General features: G+C 34.2%; 4 protein-coding genes across 4 annotated transcripts; 3 read left to right on the top strand and 1 right to left on the bottom strand.

The window, feature by feature from the left end:
• Positions 1–478: 478 nt before the first annotated feature.
• LOC108215060 (pentatricopeptide repeat-containing protein At5g08510) lies at positions 479–2,327 on the top strand. The gene is made up of 2 exons (XM_017387395.2): positions 479–1,509; positions 1,601–2,327. Exons 1-2 carry the CDS (start codon positions 583–585, stop codon positions 2,192–2,194), a joined length of 1,521 nt encoding a protein of 506 aa, XP_017242884.1. The 5' UTR covers positions 479–582; the 3' UTR covers positions 2,195–2,327.
• A 639-nt stretch (positions 2,328–2,966) lies between these two features.
• On the bottom strand, positions 2,967–3,532 carry LOC108194603 (calcium-binding protein KIC). The gene has a single exon (XM_017361564.2). It carries the CDS (start codon positions 3,436–3,438, stop codon positions 3,061–3,063), a length of 378 nt encoding a protein of 125 aa, XP_017217053.1. The 5' UTR covers positions 3,439–3,532; the 3' UTR covers positions 2,967–3,060.
• A 3,209-nt stretch (positions 3,533–6,741) lies between these two features.
• LOC108195563 (2-methylpropanoate--CoA ligase CCL4) lies at positions 6,742–9,401 on the top strand. Its single transcript, XM_017362540.2, has one exon. The coding sequence runs from the start codon at positions 7,518–7,520 to the stop codon at positions 9,180–9,182; it is 1,665 nt and encodes a 554-aa protein (XP_017218029.1). The 5' UTR covers positions 6,742–7,517; the 3' UTR covers positions 9,183–9,401.
• A 4,337-nt stretch (positions 9,402–13,738) lies between these two features.
• Positions 13,739–14,299, top strand: LOC108206795 (uncharacterized). The gene has a single exon (XM_017377208.2). It carries the CDS (start codon positions 13,739–13,741, stop codon positions 14,297–14,299), a length of 561 nt encoding a protein of 186 aa, XP_017232697.1.
• The last annotated feature ends 4,449 nt before the right edge of the window (positions 14,300–18,748 follow it).

The raw sequence follows: 18,748 nt of genomic DNA on the forward strand, positions 1-18,748 counted from the left end.
TTTGATGATATTTTAAATTAATTGCAATTAATAACTCATAATATTATAATTTAACCATATTCATTCCACCACTCAACCAAACACCTGATATCAGAAATGATATCTCAAACCCATACCAGTTTAACTCGATTCCTCATTCCAACCCCATGCCCCCTCTCCAACCAAAGGACCCCTAAAACAAAACCTTTTAATCCGTTTATTTGTATAAATTTGTTAAAAACTTATTTGAAATGCTAATGAAATTATTTATCTAACATATCTAATAATAATATATTAAAAAAACACATGCATTAATTTCTTGAAAATAAATTTAAATTTAATTAATGCATGCAATTTTGATATATAAATATATATATATATATATATATATATATATATATATATATATATATTTAAATTAAATTTAAATATATTAAAACATATGTAACAAATAAATCAATAAATATTGGAACCGGTGGGAGAATATGTATACAAGAAACTTGCCATATAAATTACAGTATATTACTAAATTATTTTGTTGGATCTTATATGACGAGATAAACAAGACAATAAGGTTGATGATTAAGAGTGTTAATATCTGTTATGAACCAACTGAGACAGATCCACGCCAATACTCTTAGAAATGGCACAGATTTTACCAAATTTCTGATAAACAAGCTTCTTGAATTTCCAGACTTTGTCTATGCACACAAACTGTTTGATTTTATTCCTCACCGTACTGTCTTTCTGTACAACAAGTTTATTCAAGCTTATTCTATTCATGGCCCTTACAATCAATGCTTGTATCTCTACACTCAAATGTGCCTTGGACGTTGCACTCCCAATGAGTATTCTTACACCTTCCTCTTTGCGGCATGCGCTTCGCTCTCCGCTCCACACCAGGGGAAAATGCTGCATTCTCGTTTTCTCAAGTCGGGTTTTGTATATGATGTTTTTGCTTTAACTTCCCTTATTGATATGTATGCCAAGTTGGGCTTGTTGGGATTGGCTCGACAGCTGTTTAATGAGATGGGAATCAAAGATGTACCCACCTGGAATTCTTTAGTTGCTGGGTATGCGAGAAGTGGGAACATGGAAGCAGCGTCGGAGTTGTTTGCAGCAATGCCTGCTCGCAATGTGGTTTCTTGGACTGCGATGATATCTGGGTATTCGCAGAATGGAAGATATAGAAATGCGCTAGCTTTGTTTTTGGAAATGGAGAAGATGAGAGATGTTAAGCCGAATGCAGTCACTGTAGCTAGTGTTCTTCCAGCCTGCGCGAATCTTGGTGCATTAGGGGTTGGCCAGAGAATTGAAGAGTATGCAAAAGCTGAGGGGTATTTGAAAAACATTTTTGTTTGCAATGGTATACTGGAATTGTATGCAAGATGTGGTAGTATCGATAGAGCAAAACGGATGTTTGATGAGATTGGTAGGAAGCGAAATTTGTGTTCTTGGAACACGTTGATCATGGGTTTAGCTGTCCATGGAAAGTGTAGCGAGGCCCTTGACTATTTTAACCAGATGCAAGTAAGTTGTCTTCTGAAATGTTTTAGCAAATAACTATATGTGATTTTGACTTGACTGAAATCTCAATTTTTGTATTAATTTGTTAAAACAGAGAGAAGGGGTTGCACCAGATGATATCACATTCGTAGGCACTCTTTTAGCATGTACACATGGAGGGATGGTTCAGAAAGGCCGTGAATTTTTTAGATGTATGGAGCAGAAGTTTCATATTATGCCCAAGCTAGAGCACTACGGATGTATGGTTGATCTACTAGGTCGAGCTGGACTACTGCAAGAAGCTTATAATCTTATAGAAAGTATGCCATGGAAGCCAGATTCTGTGATATGGGGAACTTTACTAGGTGCATGCAGTTTTCATGGGAATGTTGAGATGGCTGAGAAAGCAGCCGAGTCTCTGTTTGAGCTTGAGCCATGGAACCCAGGAAACTATGTAATTCTATCAAATATATATGCTAATGCAGGGCGATGGGATGGTGTCGCAAAGGTTAGAAAGTTGATGAAGGGCAGCCGAATTATGAAAACCGCTGGACATAGTTTCATTGAAGAGGGAGGACAAGTTCATCAATTCATTGTAGAAGATAAATCACATCCAAAATCTGATGAGATATATTCTGTACTCGGTGAAGTTTCAACAAGGATGAAGCTTAATATTACAGATGACTTGGATTTCATGTTCGAAGAATAATGAATACGGGGCATTACATTATTTTAACTATTATGTCAAAGTTCTGATGAGTTAACTCTTTTGATATATTAAAGGTTACAAGTCCTTGCTTCTGATTCTCAAATATCTACTTAATATTTTCAAGAGCCAAGGCATACATGGTTGGCTTATTCCTGAACTGTCGACATCTTTGCTATCCGTAGATTCAAGTCAAGGTACTAGTTATGCTTTTCTGTGTTTTATGGAAGTAATTAATACCTCAATATGTAATGGCATCCAGGAGTATGTAATCTTCATTCTTCAAAATGTATGAGCCAAATGAAGTACGCAAGCTAGTGAGTGGCAAAGGTTTATATGGTATTCATATGAATCATGATAGTATATACAATCAATTGTACAGTTTTACTCTTCACTCTTCATATTGTGCGCTATTATGATTCATGTGCAAGCATATCATAGTGCCAGGTAGAGCCTCGATGCCCTAGGCTATATCCCCCGGTACCTTTGACATGACTAATCGACAAATCCTGAGTAGATGTATTAATAAGTCTTCTTATTATAATTTAAACGTATTTAAGCATAATAAATCCTTTTATGCTTATCTAATAAGAGGTTCATGGGATAAACTCGGAAGTTCTATAGCATCTACAGTCGAAGATTATGATAACCTACTCTCTCAGGTCACTGAGTACTGCAGCATGACTTTATTGCTAAATATGAAAGTTCATGACCTTAGTTAATCAGATAATCAGAATTTATAACTGGATAAGTGAGTAGTTTCAGATTAAACGGCTTTGAAGTTTGAACATCAATACTTTGTTATTGATAAACAAACATGTCCAGGCATTACAAATCATAAATATTTTATACATATTAATATTACCAATCTAATTCAGATGAGGATCAGAGGAGGTTCTCAGCTCATGTTCAAGAGCCTTGTCAAGCCATGCCTCAGCATCTTGCATCATGCCGGGGCTCAGCCTAACCATCAAAATACAAAACTCTGTTTCATTGAGCGATCCATCTCCGTCAAGATCTCCTTCTTTAACCATTGCCTCTGAATCTTCTTTGCTCATGTGTTCCATTCCAAGAAGTGCTGAATTCTTCTTCAAACTCTCCGCTGTGATCAGTCCGCTTGTTGGGTCTGCCAGTAACTTGAATCCACCACATAACTCAGACACGAAAGTCTCCACGTCCAGCTTCTCTGCCATGACAGGTAACAGATCTTCATACTCACCATTTCTCATTTCTCTATGGTCCTCCATCTTGTTATATTTTATTTTAGTGAACTTGAACAATATGGCCGGCTCTTTATAGCAATCCACACTTTCAATAATTTCAATTAGTGGTTTTGGGTATGTGACAATGACCTCTATCTAACATGTGAATTTTATAGCCTGTTGGGCTTTTCTATTCCTCGTTTCCTTTTTGTTTGTAAAAAATTATACATGTTAAGTTCTAAGTCAAATATGATAATAAATTTGTTAATTTTTTGAAAAACAATTATATATTTTTAATAACATATAAAGTATCAATTTAAATAAAATATGAATTTCTATAAAGGACAAGAAAAACGGAACCGAGCATAGACTGAATATTGTAATTTCAACCAAGAACTGCTGGAAAATAGACTAAATTGTGTGTGAAATAATTAATAGAACATTTGTAATTTGTTTGTAGATGAAATTATATTAACCAAAGACAAAGATGAAAGAACCTATATAATATACTATTGGTTTTTTGCGGAACATTTTTGCCTGGCATGATGTAAGAGGAATTCAATGTTTTTTATTAAGCAGTTTCTAGGAAGTTGCCTAAATTTGGAGGGGAAGTTAAACAGTTCATGTACAATTATAAGGTGTGGATAAAACACACTATGGTCTACTTGGGAGTGCCGTGACTGGTGCTTCACTACAGTGGCTTATATGTTTCCAACTTCGACGAACCTTCCTTAACTTTTTTTTTTACTTTTTTTATAAATATTGTGGTCTGTTTTCTGTTTTCACAAGTCATGTACATACGAACTAGTGTGTGTCCACCCATTCTCAGCATTAGAGGAGGATTATTCTTGCAGTTTGCTTAAAGTAATACGAGTTTTGTCAAGAGTAGCTTTCATTTTCAGACTAGTGGACAAGGACAACATTAGTGCTGATACAATTTAGACTAAATTGCACTATTCGTACTGTGGTTTTATGATTTTGCATTTTAGTTGCCGAAATTTAAAAGTGGCCAAATGAGTGGCTGAAAGTAGTTTGTTTAAGCATTTAAAGGGCTCCGCCTTGCTGCGGTTAAAAATTAGACGGATTGTTAATTGAGTGGAGAGTAAAAATGTCTTTTAACATTTTTAACAGTTCCTTGACCCTAATATCATATGTACACACATCTATAATGATTCTTCTGTCTTCCCTTGCTTTGCCATTTTCATTTGCAAAAAGAGCCGGTCTAAGAATTTACGAAATCTGATTGCCGAAAAGCAATTTGAGGTAAGTTGGCGACAGTTTCACGGGGATCCGAGAAAAAGAGTGAGGCGTCCTCTTGTTCGTCAAGTATCACGGGGATCCAACAATTATGTTGTATCGTCTTGGTTATTGGACAAAGAAACTTAATTCGCCTCAAGCTCATAGTAGTACCGAACTCGACTAAAACTAGATTAAGTAGAAACTTAATTCAACTTATGCTCACAATAGTTTATATGAAAACGTAAAGTAATACAATTACTAATTACTACGGAAAATTTTCATATACAACATGGACGAAACAAGTTGTTGATTACTGCACTGTAGCTCCGAGATAGGCATCATATATAAAAAGAAGTGGAATATCATAGTTTACAAATAACTTACAAGTGTTATGCTATTGTCGTAGCAAAATATTTTCCAGTTTCCAAATGAACTGTAATCACTCAAGGAGGGCCAAATGCAAGTCTCAAGTGTATACCCTAGCATTTTGTAGCTTCACATTTCATACCATGGCATGATTGGTCATTTACAATTATTAAGTTTCACTTGTATGTTTGGCTCAAAAATAAACTAGGAGGACAACATATATGGCACAATGATACTCAATTTTGTATTACATTTTACCTCCTAATTATTGCTTGCAAATGTGCTCTTTTACGGTATCAGATGATGGGAAGCCGGAGTCATCCCAGTCTTCACTTTTTTCATTTTTGCACTCCATGACATGCTTTCTAAGGCAAATTTCTTCATTTTATTCTAACTTCATTCCCTTGATGTGCTCCTCCATGATCAGTAAAGGCCCAGCAAACTACTCAAACATATTATCCCTAGGACAATTAGTCGCTGTTAGCCGGATGTCATCATCTGGAAATTAATACTCCCTCCATCCCTTTAGTTTGTTTACGTTTACGTTTGCACGCATTTTGAGGCTCCTATAAAGTATAGTTACATAACTTTTTTTTTTGAATAAAAGTTTAAATATCAAACTTTTATTCAGGGGAATGAATTTTAAAAATATATTATGAAACTATATTTTAAACTATATCTGTTACATTCGACTGTGAATTTATAAAACAAAATCGAATAATTTGATAATATCATATACAATCCCCTACGAACCTAACACTTGCTAAATTCTATCACATTTGTATTATGTACTTGGTAGACTTGTTAACATATATTTGCTTGTTTTGTTTGCCCAGTAATGTACTCCCTCCGTCCCATTTAATTGTATACGTTTCTTTTCAACTGTTCGACACGCATTTCAGTGCTCTTATAAAATATAGTTCCGTAACTTATTTTTGAGATTTTCTTTTTCTGAATAAAAATATAACATCCAAACTTTAATTCAGAAAAAGAAAATTTTAAAAATAAATTACACAACTATACTTTACAGGAGCATTAAAGTCCGTGCCGCGTCCCCGTCCCCCAATGTATACTACTCAGGGGGACGGAGGGAGTAACAAACTAGTTAAATATATTTTCTTTCATGAACATATTTTTGTTGTTTGATATTGTCTTCTATGTTTTGTCTTGAGGGCTCCCTATTCGAAGAGCTATATCTTAGGCAAATCGTCAGAGAATTGGGTGTCTTTTCACAATGAAAAGAAAAAAATGGACCTGAGACATAAAACCTGATATCATAGACCGATAGCTCATTAGGATAGACTATACGAAGAGAATACAGTGATATTGAAAAAGAGAATACAAGGATATTGAAAAAGAGAATACAAGTCTTGTCACGGGGATTCCATTGTATTGTGAGGGTTTTAAAGGAGTTTAATACCTAGATAGATACATGGAGTTTGAGAAAACTTTCGCCGTCTATTACATGCGGTGTTTTTTCTTAATCCGTCTCTCCTAATTCTTTTGTTTTGTTTTATTTTTTGTGGTCAAATTGACTAAATTTTAACTGGTAATTAGTAACTTTTTTTACATGATTTTGAAAGTTAACAAAATACATTTTAAAGTAGAACGAATGTAGATTCTTGTAATATATTATTTATAATTACTTAATATATATAAATTTTAGTCAAAGTCTGATCAATTTAATCACAAAATATTAAACAAGACAAAACAACTAGGTCAATTTAACCACAAAAAGTCAAATAATACAAAAGAACGGGGACGGAGGGAGTATATAATAATAAGAATCTCGACTCCGGGGAGGAGTTCGTACACTCTATGATGAAGTTAAGCTCGTTTGAAAAGAACTTTAAAATCATTTTTAAGTTTGATTCGGCTGTCGTTTTCAAAACAAATCAAAACGTTTATATGTGTTTTGGCTCATCTACGACCTTATGACCATAGCCTCACTGTTGCTAACATGCAGCCCCTTACGTATTCATGGCATGTGTATTCAAATGTTCTTGAGACCGACTAATTGGTAGATGAATCGAATAAGATGTAAGCTATAGTACAACGTGAGACTGCCATGCCCATATTTGCAAGTCCAATTGGTCGGGCCCTGTATTACATATTGATATGTTGTAAAATGTGTTGAACAGATCTAAGTTTTATTGGCCGAGTATGTATGGTATATATATAATCGTACTCGTACTGGAGACCAGTTTGAGTTGTTGCCAATTAAATCGGTATTGGCTTGGATATGAATTCTGTAAATCCACAGCTTCATGTGTTTATCATATCCTCATGTCATGGACAAGCTGTCATGGCAACCCTGAGGAGGTTAGCAGTTTAACAATAAAGAACATGCAATAAATTCTTCCCATTACATACCTGAACTACCACCGCGATATTCACAAGGAAGAGCACTGCAAAAAGAGATAGCCCCCAGCTTTTTAGCCATAAAAACACCGACACAAACTCCCTTAACACTTTAAGGCGAAACAGAAAACTGAGAGGAAACAGGGGCATTTATCCGAATGGATCAATTCAAACCAACCCCTGCCAATTCATGTCCTCTCACTCCCCTCACCTTCCTCGAAAGAGCCGCCACGGTGTTCGGTGACAGTCCTTCCCTGGTTTATAATCACACGAGCTTCACATGGTCGGAGACTCATGGAAGATGCATTAGGCTCGCGTCTTCTATAGTATCCCTCGGGATACAGAGGAGCCAAGTCGTGACCGTCTTGGCTCCTAACATCCCGGCCATGTACGAGCTTCAATTTGCCGTACCCATGGCCGGGGCTGTCATAAACAATCTCAATACTCGATTGGATGCGCACAGTATAGCGGTTATCCTTTGTCATGCTGAATCGAAGCTTGTATTTGTTTGTGCACAATATTCTCGTGTACTTTTACAAGCAATTTCTATGTTACCACCTCATGTAGCACGTCCGATCCTTGTTTTTATCAATGCGGGTGATAATGTGCTAGCAGCGCCGCGTGATTTAAATGAGTTTCGGTGTAGTCATGAGGACATGGTGGAGAGGGGTGATCCTGGATTTAGGTGGATCCGACCGGAGAATGAGTGGGAGCCCATGACATTGAATTACACTTCAGGAACAACATCTTCTCCCAAAGGTGTAGTCCATTCCCACCGGTCTATTTTCATCATCACGGTCGACTCGTTATTAGACTGGTCGGTTCCCAAACAGCCGGTGTACTTATGGACCCTCCCTATGTTTCACTCAAACGGGTGGAGTTTCACCTGGGGAATGGCTGCGGTGGGGGGCACCAACATCTGTCTTCGACGATTCGATGCCCCCCTCATTCACGCAGCCATTCCGAAACACGGCGTGACCCACATGTGTGGCGCGCCTGTTGTGCTCAACATGCTCTGCAACCATGCTAGCGCGAAAAAATTGAAAAACCCGGTTCATTTCCTGACAGGAGGAGCTCCGCCGCCTGCAGCCGTGCTGCTACGGACGGAAGCCTTGGGGTTCGTCGTGAGCCACGGCTTTGGAATGACGGAGGTAGGCGGGGTTGTGGTGTCGTGTGCGTGGAAGCGGAAGTGGAATGCGTTACCTGCATTAGAAAGGGCTAGACTAAAGGCAAGACAAGGGGTGAGGACGATCGGAATGACTGAAGTCAATGTAGTGGATCCCAATTCAGGAATCATTGTTAAACCAGATGGCTTAACTCAAGGTGAGATTGTGCTCCGGGGCGGGTGTTTGATGTTGGGTTATTTAAAAGACCCGGAAGGGACAGCCAAGTGCATGAAAAAAGATGGATGGCTTTACACAGGAGATGTAGGGGTAATGCACCCTGATGGGTATTTAGAAATAAAAGATAGGTCCAAGGATGTGATCATAAGTGGTGGGGAAAATGTGAGCAGTGTCGAAGTCGAATCCGTTTTGTATTTGAATCCGGTTGTCAATGAGGCCGCAGTGGTGGCCAGACCGGATGAATTCTGGGGCGAGACACCGTGTGCATTCGTGAGTTTAAAGGATGCTGCTGGACTGATTCAGAAGGCAAACGAGAAGGAAATTATGGAGTTCTGCAGGGACAGGTTGCCGCATTATATGGTTCCGAAAACAGTTGTTTTTATGGGGGAATTGCCTAAGAATTCTACAGGAAAAATTCAGAAATTCTCACTTCGAGATATTGCAAAGTCCTTGGGTACTTCTCCGTCGAGTCGCCTATGATAGTATTGCAGTCAGGTTGCAGCTGAACTAGTTAAAGTTTGAATTAAAAGCTTACAGAATTAATGTTGCATAGTACGAAGATTAAGTGGCACACACATTGTGGGCAATATGGGTTGTTGCAGGTGTACTCTGTATAGGGTTTAATACAGGAATTGACAGCTGTTGGTACCGTTCTCTATTTGATTCAGATCCATTTTACTAATCTCTTGTGTGTTTAGTTTATACTGATATCTTTACACTTCACAATTTTTGATTTGAATATTATCTGTGCCAATTAGTTAAGATATTAATATGGTTGAATATTGTGCTGCTAGATGGGAAATATTATCGAAGTTGGTTGTTTACGTATCTCTAAATGTTTACGTAGGTGTATTACAGTACACTAGCTTTTAACCGTGTAAATCACGAGCGGATATATAACTTGTAATTTATTATTTATAATTTAAATCTTCATATTATTTTATTAGAATTTTAGTATTAATGAATTGAATTTTAATTAAATTATATTAACTAACTAATTATATTTTCTCGAAAAAATTCAGCTTTTATAATTTATTATCTATTTATAAATATTTTGTTGTTATTAATATGTGGATACTATATTTGTCGTGTAACGGATTAGAGTTAAAAAGAATTATATGAAGGATCTTGTTTTAAAAAAAAGATATTCAAAATTGTATATTTATAACTTTATTTTAACTATGATGAGTGTTTTTAGTATATGAAACATTTTAACAGTGTATGCACATGTTATAGAAGTTTAGTTTGAGAGTACCAAATCAAAAAAACATAACTAAGACATGACCATACCAAAATTTTGTACAATAGATTATACCCATGTTGGCTTATTATAGTATAGTAATAGTATAGTATAGATAGATTGGTATGATCAGAAACTAAGAAATTTAAGTTAATCATGATTCCGAGTTTTAGATTTGAACTATTGATTTTTTTGACAAATATGACTTATAACCTTACTTTAAAAAAAAATTGAACTATTGATATCATACTGAGTTAAACATGATTAAATTATTGAATATATAGTTGTAGAAGCTGTAATAAAATAATTAGCAGCAGAAACACGTTCATTAATACCAAGTTATTCGGTTATGTGATATCCGTTAATTGTTGAAAATAACGGGTGTAATATTGTTTATTTAATAAAAAATGTATAAAATAGAGAAATAAGGGATGAAATAGTCAAAAATAGTGTTAGAAAAATAGTAAGTATAAGAGGTTTTTTTTTTTTTGGAACGTCCAAAAAATAAGGGTTATATAAAATAGGACGGAGAGGGTAATATATATTGTCAATACGAGGATTTTAAATACGAACTTTAGGGGCCGTTTGGTTGAGTTTAAATTAAGTATTTTTTGTTTAAAGTAAAAATGTAAATTAGAAGTTAAAAGAAAATTAAAACTAATAAGTGATTAAATTGTTTGGAAAATAAGTAGAAGCCATAAAATAAAAACTAGTATTCACACCTTCTTACGAATACTTATTGGCCTTTTACACAAACATTAAAAAAAAGTTTTTCTAATTTATAAACCAAAACGCCGGGTTTTTAAACCCATCCAACACATAAACAATCTTGATTGTTTGACGGTTGAATTATTATCATTTACTCCTTCCATTATGTTTATATGTACATTTTTAAAATAAATTTTGTTGCTATTTACATGTTTATTTACCATTCAAAGCAAATTTAGTGAAAAATTTTCAAATCTGCGCTCATAACTACTATTTCCAAGACTTAACTTGTTCAAAACTTAATTAAGTTTATCATTTTCAAGATATTAATTAGGAGAAAAAATAAAATTATACGACAAAGGATTCTTTAATATGTATGCTTTTTTCAAAATGGACACTTAGAAAAGAACGGAAGGAGTATTAGATAATGCTTACACGTGATTTAAATTTAAATGTTTCATTATTTTTTAGCATGTTAAATGTTGTCCACATAGATGAAAAATGGATTATTATGACAAAAAAGTGTCAAAAGTAGTATCTTCTCCCTGATGAGAGTCCTCCCTTGCGTTCCTCTAAAAGTTCTAATTTTATTGATAAAATTATGTTCTTATGTGTGGTGGCACGTCAAAGATTTGACACACTCCGTAACACCATGTTTAACAGGAAGCTTGGTATATTTCCTTTTGTCACAAAGGAACCGGCTAAAAGAAAAAGTAGGAATGGACCGGCATGCACTTTAGAGACTAAACCTATAAATCCAATAAACAAAGACGTGACAAGAAGAATGATGATTGAATAAATGGTTCCTGCTATTATTTTTAAGTGGGCCTGGTGGTAATGGAGGTGGTATTATATCATATCAATTTGGATGATTCAGAATTTGTTGCAGCTACTCATAGAGATGGATTTGATATCATATTAACTTTTCAACCCCATCATAGTCTTGACTTGAATGTGTTGGACTTGGTTTTTTAGAGCAATCCAAACTTTGCGGCATGAAAAAGCACCGAGAATTATAGATGAACTTGTGCAGGCTGTTGAACAGACTTTTGAAGATCTTCACTGTGACAAGCTCAATAAGATATATTTAACACTATAGCTAAATATGATGGAAATTATGAAAGCAGGAGGTGGCAACAATTTTAAACAACCCCGTTTTAAACAATTTTCTTAATATACGTGTAAAAGTCAAATTAGATAGATAAAATGGGAAGGAGGGAATATTAAGTAATTTATCTAAATAATAATAAGAAGTGCATACGAAGAGCAGTGACAAGGTGGTTAAGAGAGAGCAAGGTTGTCAGAGATGAGAAAAAAGATAATCAGAAAATAAGAAGGAATGGGAAGGGACTGAAGAAGAAAGATCAGGAAATGGGTACGGAAGGGAATGACTTGGGTTGGTCGAGCCGGAGAAGAAGGACGATCGGCGAGGACTTGGTCGGGATCGGACAATACACGTAACGATAGTTAGATGGGTTTAATTTATCAAATACAGTTTGATATCATGTAAATCCTGATCGTATAAATGAACTTAGAGAGATGGGTTTAATTTATCAAATACAGTTTTGTATCGTGTAAATCTTGATCATATAGATGAACATAGATATGATGATTGTTATTTTGTTACTCAATTTCCTACAAAATTTAGATTTTCACAAAAATTTCTTCCATAATTTTGATTCCCAAACCAATCCATATTATATCATTAAAGCCAAAAATGAAAAAAAAGTTAGTCAATTGTTTGTAGTTCTGTACAATATATTATAATCGTTAGATAACTTAAATCAAATTGATTGTTGGATTGACACTGAGATACTGCGAAGTATAAGGTCCGAATCTCATAAATAACATAATAAAAAAAATAATTATTTGAATACATATAAAAAGTTATTAAATCGATATAACGCCCCCGTGTGTCGCACGAATTATAGACTAATATTAGATTATCCAAATAATGAAAAGTTTATTATATTTTAAATGACAATGATAAAAACACTTCAATGGTGTACCAAAAAACGAAGGGCAAATACTCCCTCTGTCTTAAAATGCTCTTAAAATGCATGTCCCTTTTGACTTTTAACTAGTCAAATTGACTATATTTTAACAGGATTTTAAATAAATTATATAATTGAGAAAAATTAAAAAAAAATTACCATTTGAAAGTACATCTTGTCTATTTTAAAATTTAACTTTCTGTTTCTTTAAAATAATATATAAATATTTTTAAACATTTAGTCAAAGATCAGTCAATTTGGCTTCTCGAGAATCAAAATGGACATGTATTCTGAGACGGAGGGAGTCGTGTTAAGATAGACTCAAGTGATACGACTACACGAGTAGGTGTATACGGTTACACGAGTAGGTGTATACGGTTCGGGTTGGTCGGTTTATTGGAATTTAACAACCCAACCAATCAAATCGGATTTTCAAAATTTCAAATAAACCTTAACCATGTAACCCCTAAAACCAAACCAATTTGTAGTGTTCCAGTTTGAATCGGTTAGTAGATTTATTAAATATATAATAAAAAAAATTAAACAGATGCTCAACTCTCCAATGCATACTAGTATAATCAGATCAGACTACTGGATAAAACTGAAACATGTACTGCTAGTAACTTAATATTTCATAATAAATTTCTCTGAGGTACAGAGGTTAAGAAACTTTACCTTTGGAAACATCGCAAAAGATATACATTTGCTGAACAATAATTATATATTTGTAACACTAATCACTAATTTTGACAACAAAATATATTTAAATTATATTCAGGGTGCTGAGTTATGCATATATATAATATTTAAAATATTTTATTTTTTATTCGGGTTGGTTTGATTCGGCCCAAAAAAACTCAACCCGTTGATTAACCCAATTAAATAGGATTTATATATTTTTAAAATCAAGTACATATTAAGTTAAAAAAATTTAGGTTGGTTCAGTCGAAAAGTGAGCGGTTCGGTTTGATCGGGTTTATGGAATCGTGTATACCCCATTACCCCTTGCTGAAAGGCTATACAGGCTATATGTAAAAATCGAGTAGCTCACACAAACCAAACAAAGCTTTAAACAAAAAAATCCCAAATTGACAATGGCGATTCAGCGTCTCCTCCTCCTCTCGACCCTTCTCCTCCTTGCTTTGTTCACCATCTCTGCAAATGCAAGACCTTGCAAAACAATCCTTTTCATATCCTCCTCCTCTTCATCCTCTTTCTCCTCAAATCAAAACCCTAATCTCCTCTTCTCCAATCCCCGTTTCATCACTTTCTCGTACACCACTTCGCTCCGTCAGCCCATCACCTTCTCCGCCGAGGGCGCCTCCCTCAACCGCCCCTTTCTGATCTCCACTCCCCAAAAGTCAACTCACAACCCGGTCAATTTTGACTCCTCTGTCGGCAATTCCATTCGCGATCGCACGCTCGATATCTTGAGTATTGTTAGTGCTCTGCTTTTTGGCGTTGGTTGTGGCGCTCTCACTGCCGCCTTTATGTATTTGGTTTGGTATATTTGCTCGCCCAGGACTTTCGATTTCGGTGCTAATGAATCGGATGAGGAGGATGACGATGATGATGAGGTCACGGCTGCCAAGAGGAAATTGGGCTATGTTGCGGTTGCGGTGGATGCTCCTGCTCCTGTTAAACAAGTTGAGTAGGGTATGATTGGTTTCGTGTTTCAGACTTTATATCTCTATGTTTGTGTGTGTATGTGTTTGTAAGCTTATTCCTGTTTTATGTTTTTCGATCACTGTATTCAACTGGCAATGACTGTTATAAATTTATAATAATATGCTATATGTTATGTTGTTATATTTACTCACACTTGTGATTATACTGAATCGTTTTATCTGTATATATTCTACTTACTGCTCGTATGGATAATTTTTAAGGTTTACCAATTATCTTTTAGATACTTGCCCGTCGGCATTAGTTTTGTGGCAATGAAGGTGTATGTTTTTGACCTTTGGAACAGCTGAAACTGTGAAGAGGGGATTTCTTTTCTCCCTGTTTTTGCTATGTATTTGTGCTCTTCAACTCATGTGATTGGTCTTGTGACTGTTAGCTGTTTCATATGGTATGTTACTGAGAGAAAAAAACCATCCAAAGAACTAATTAATCGTGCGAAGTAAACTCAATCTTAGAAATTATTTATAGTTTCTGGCTCACATTATCTGGTTTGCACTTTCATCGTGAAATTGATTTCTTATGCAGACCTTGTTCTGAATGCTTTTGTTTAACTGGATTGTTTCTAGTCGTTAATCTTTGCAAATAACTTCTAAGTTAATGCTATGATTAAGTAGCATGATAAACATTACCTACTTATCTACTTACTGCTTAGATGTAATATTCCAAATGAGAAATAAAATATTCAAGCTTTAGGAAGCTAGATGAATTCTGGAAACTCAGAAATTAGATGGAGAAGCCATAGAATAGAGGGCGGAAAGACTAAGAAAAGAGATAAATAGTGTCAAGCCCTACCATGACAATTTTTAAAGGTTTGGTGTTCAGAACCCCACCCCCCAATTAAATATTTTAAGTGAAGTGAGGTAATTATCATATTAGAAAACCCTATTATTATTTTTCTTACTTTATAAAAAGAGTCGAGTAAGAATCTTAAAACTTTCAAACAATCAACTATTAAATAGTAATAATCAAACAAAAAGTGATCTTAAATTTATACATAACAATAATCAAATTTCCTATTTTAGAATCGAAATACATCTAGGCAGAAGCACTTGCAGAAGATAATAACACTGGAAGTACACCGGGATTACTCACTTGTTCCATTTTCCCTGAAACCTCCATTACCCTAGCTCTTCAAATGTGTCCTCGTAAACATGGGTGTTGGCATGGGAATCTAGTTGGATCCTTTATGTAAAAACCAGATAGCAGTGATCTAGTTCAAAATGATTTACAAGTCTTACAACTTGTTTTGAAGGCTTTGAAACAACTTGTTTCTAAAGCGTCATGATTATGCTATATTATTATGACATGTATAGTTGTGTCATGTGTTTGTGTGTGTGTTTTATTGCTAGAAGACGCAATGATATCTGTTGTAAACTATATAAAAAGTATGTATAGATTCACTTATGTTAAAGGTTGTATGCTCAACCACTGCACCACTCTTTGGTATTGGAACCATATTCACAAATTTTAAATCCTATACAACTCAGAATCTGACACTTGGAAGTTGGAACCAGTACACGAGTCTGGGTAACAGCTTGAAGCATTTGTAATCTAGAGGAAATTATCGACTGATAAGTTTTAAGAATGCGGAAGTACTATAATCTTTGGCAAGTTTTTTTTTTCTAGCTAGTTCTGAGTAGTAGTTTATCTCGTGTATAATTTTTTATTATAACTAATTGTTCTGTAAACCTCATATTTCGTATAAAAAAAATACCTTGTTTCAGTACTATAACAATGATGATGATGTGGTTTTTGGTGTCCCCTGCAATAGTGTAGCTGCAGCTCTGCCTGTCCTGCAGTCAGTCATTCTCCAATAGTAACAGAAATGAACAATTAATGACACATTATTGTAAAGTTTATGTTGTTAGTTGGCCCAGCACAGTATAAAGTGGTAAGTGGAACTACAATTACATATCTATTTAAAAACATAATTAGGAGGTTTTCTATATTGAATTATATGGGGTTAATAGGCAAAAAGATAATTGAACTCATGGCCAACTTGCAGTTGGGTTACCGAACTCAAAAAGTTTGCAAACGGATCACAGAACTAGATTTAACTTGCCGTCAACTCACTGAACTAATAAAATATTGCATTTAGGTCATTGTGTTGTTAAGTATCAGTTGACTTAACGGAATCCGTTAAAAAAATTAAAAAGAATAAAAAAACTTTGAAAAAAATTAAAAAATTTTGATTTTTTTAAAAAAACTGAAAACCTAAAAAAATTGAAAATTTTGAAAAAGCTATAAAAAATCCGATTTCTTTAAAAAACTGAAAACTTAAAAATTTTGAAAATTTTGAAAAAGCTATAAAAAAATATATGGAATTTTTTAAAAATATGAAAAAAAAAGTTAAAACTTCGAAAAAAATCTAATTTTTTTGAAAACAATCAAAAAAATATGGAATTCAAAAAAGAAATACCTAAAATTTTCAAATTAAAATTATTTCAGAATTTTATCCAATTTTCAAAACTTTTGAATTTTTGAAGTTTTTTCAAAATTTTCAGATTTTTTTTAAAAAAAAATCAATTTTTATATTTTTTTTAAAGTTTTTTTTATTTTTCTTGACGGATTCCGTTAAAGTCAACTAATACTTAACGGTGCAGTGACCTAAATGCAAGTTTTTATTAGTTCAGTGAGTTGACTGCAAGTTAAATCCAGTTCTGTGATCCGTTTGCAAACTTTTTGAGTTCAGTGATCCAACTGCAAGTTGGCCACGAGTTCAGTGATCTTTTTGTCCATTAACCCGAATTTATATGTGTATCTATAATGACTAATAATATGAATGTAGGTTTGGTTTTGGTTCTTGTGATTTAGGCACCTATGAAAAACCTAATCCCTGCATTTTTTTTACTTTTTCTTTTTGATGTTCAGTTTATGTTCATTCCCATCTTTAGATTTATAACAGGTACACAAAAATGATACAAAAAATGCAAAGAAATATAGTGGAGGGTTTTACCTGTTAAAGAGCCACCGCAATAAGAATCTGCTACTTGTTTTTTTTTTTTTTTTTTTCACTATAGATAACTAAAGTGTGATGTGATTTAATTGTGAAGTGGGAGGGAAGCTTGTGATGAATATGTATGATTTTACTTTTATGGGCTTTGATTGTTTATTGATATATGTATTAAGTTTCAGTAGCTTCCATAAGGAATTTTGTTTAGTTCTGTGTGGCTGCTAGAAGTTACAGGCAGTATTATGAATTAGGTGTATTGGATAAAATGGGTTTAGTATGGGTTGGACAGGTTTTATAACTGCCAGATGTTAGATGAAGTTGTAGGATAGAGGGTTTTAAAATAAAAGATAAGTTCTGCAAAAGCTTAAATGACACTATGATTTATTAATGTGACTAAACAATCGCAGAAAATGTTTTTCAGATTTTTTGGTTTTCTTGCATGTGTTTGTTTGATTATTGGGACACATTTTTTGGAGTAAAATGTTTTATAGCATAGAAGAGGAAGCCCCCTAAAGAAAGTGTTCTTAATAATGTAAAAGCATATACTCTAGTTACTAGTTAAGATCTATTCAAATGATTAACTACAGGTTTTTCTTATTGTTTAAATTTTTGTTACGTTGTTCAGTTTACGGGCATTCTGACCTTTTTGTGAAAGAAGTCTTCTTTCTCAATAGATAATGGCTTTCTTACCATAATGGCATACATATTCGTTGTAAAATAAGAATATGATGGGAATTGTATCTCTCTTCATTTTTATTGAAATGTCGTGTTCATGTTCAATAGTGATTAAAATTCTTCATATTTATTGAAGCGTACATTTCGCTCCACCTTTAAATTGAAAAGTCTAACATGGAAGATAGTTTCAAAGGGATAGGAACGTGCATTTATATCTTGGGTTTGACCCTGGCTCACCCCGAGAATTTGTTAGATCAGTTGTTAAGAGCTTATCATCTGTCGTCGGTCCTGGGTATGACTTTGGTTCACCCCGAGAATTTATTAGAACAGATACTAACTTGTAAGGTTATAAGTCATATTTGTCAAAAAAAATTGGAAATCACATGCTACATGTTCCAGCAAGTGCCGAGCTTTCTCAAACTCATCGACAACCCACCTATCATGTAAAACAAAGAGACTCAGCTGATAAGCATGAATCAACTTCCATTTATTTATTCGGTTTCTTGTGCTAGTAATAAAGAATAAGGAAATGTTGCTCAGGCCATCTCCCAACTAAATTTACAAATTGAACGCATAATGTACATTGCAGCTTGGTTGTTGAAATAGAAAATCGAAATTAATTGGTCAATTTAGCAATTTGAAATTTATTAGAGATTTTTCGGAGATTTTTTTAATAATCTGATATTTTTAGTTAAATTGAAGTATAATCGTTATATCAGTAAAATATTTTTAAAAGGTTAATTGAGATTTTTTCAATAAAAAGTCCTTTCTTACCCTGACCTGATCTGTT

Source organism: Daucus carota, chromosome 1 (assembly GCF_001625215.2).
Source record: "Daucus carota subsp. sativus chromosome 1, DH1 v3.0, whole genome shotgun sequence".
Taxonomy (NCBI): domain Eukaryota; kingdom Viridiplantae; phylum Streptophyta; class Magnoliopsida; order Apiales; family Apiaceae; genus Daucus; species Daucus carota.

Coding starts and splice junctions, on each gene's coding strand:
- LOC108215060 (XM_017387395.2), top strand. CDS start 583: ATGAACCAACTGAGACAGATCCACGCCAATACTCTTAGAAATGGCACA. Junction 1,510..1,600: donor ACTATTTTAACCAGATGCAA/GTAAGTTGTCTT, acceptor TTGTTAAAACAG/AGAGAAGGGGTTGCACCAGA.
- LOC108195563 (XM_017362540.2), top strand. CDS start 7,518: ATGGATCAATTCAAACCAACCCCTGCCAATTCATGTCCTCTCACTCCC.
- LOC108194603 (XM_017361564.2), bottom strand. CDS start 3,438: ATGGAGGACCATAGAGAAATGAGAAATGGTGAGTATGAAGATCTGTTA.
- LOC108206795 (XM_017377208.2), top strand. CDS start 13,739: ATGGCGATTCAGCGTCTCCTCCTCCTCTCGACCCTTCTCCTCCTTGCT.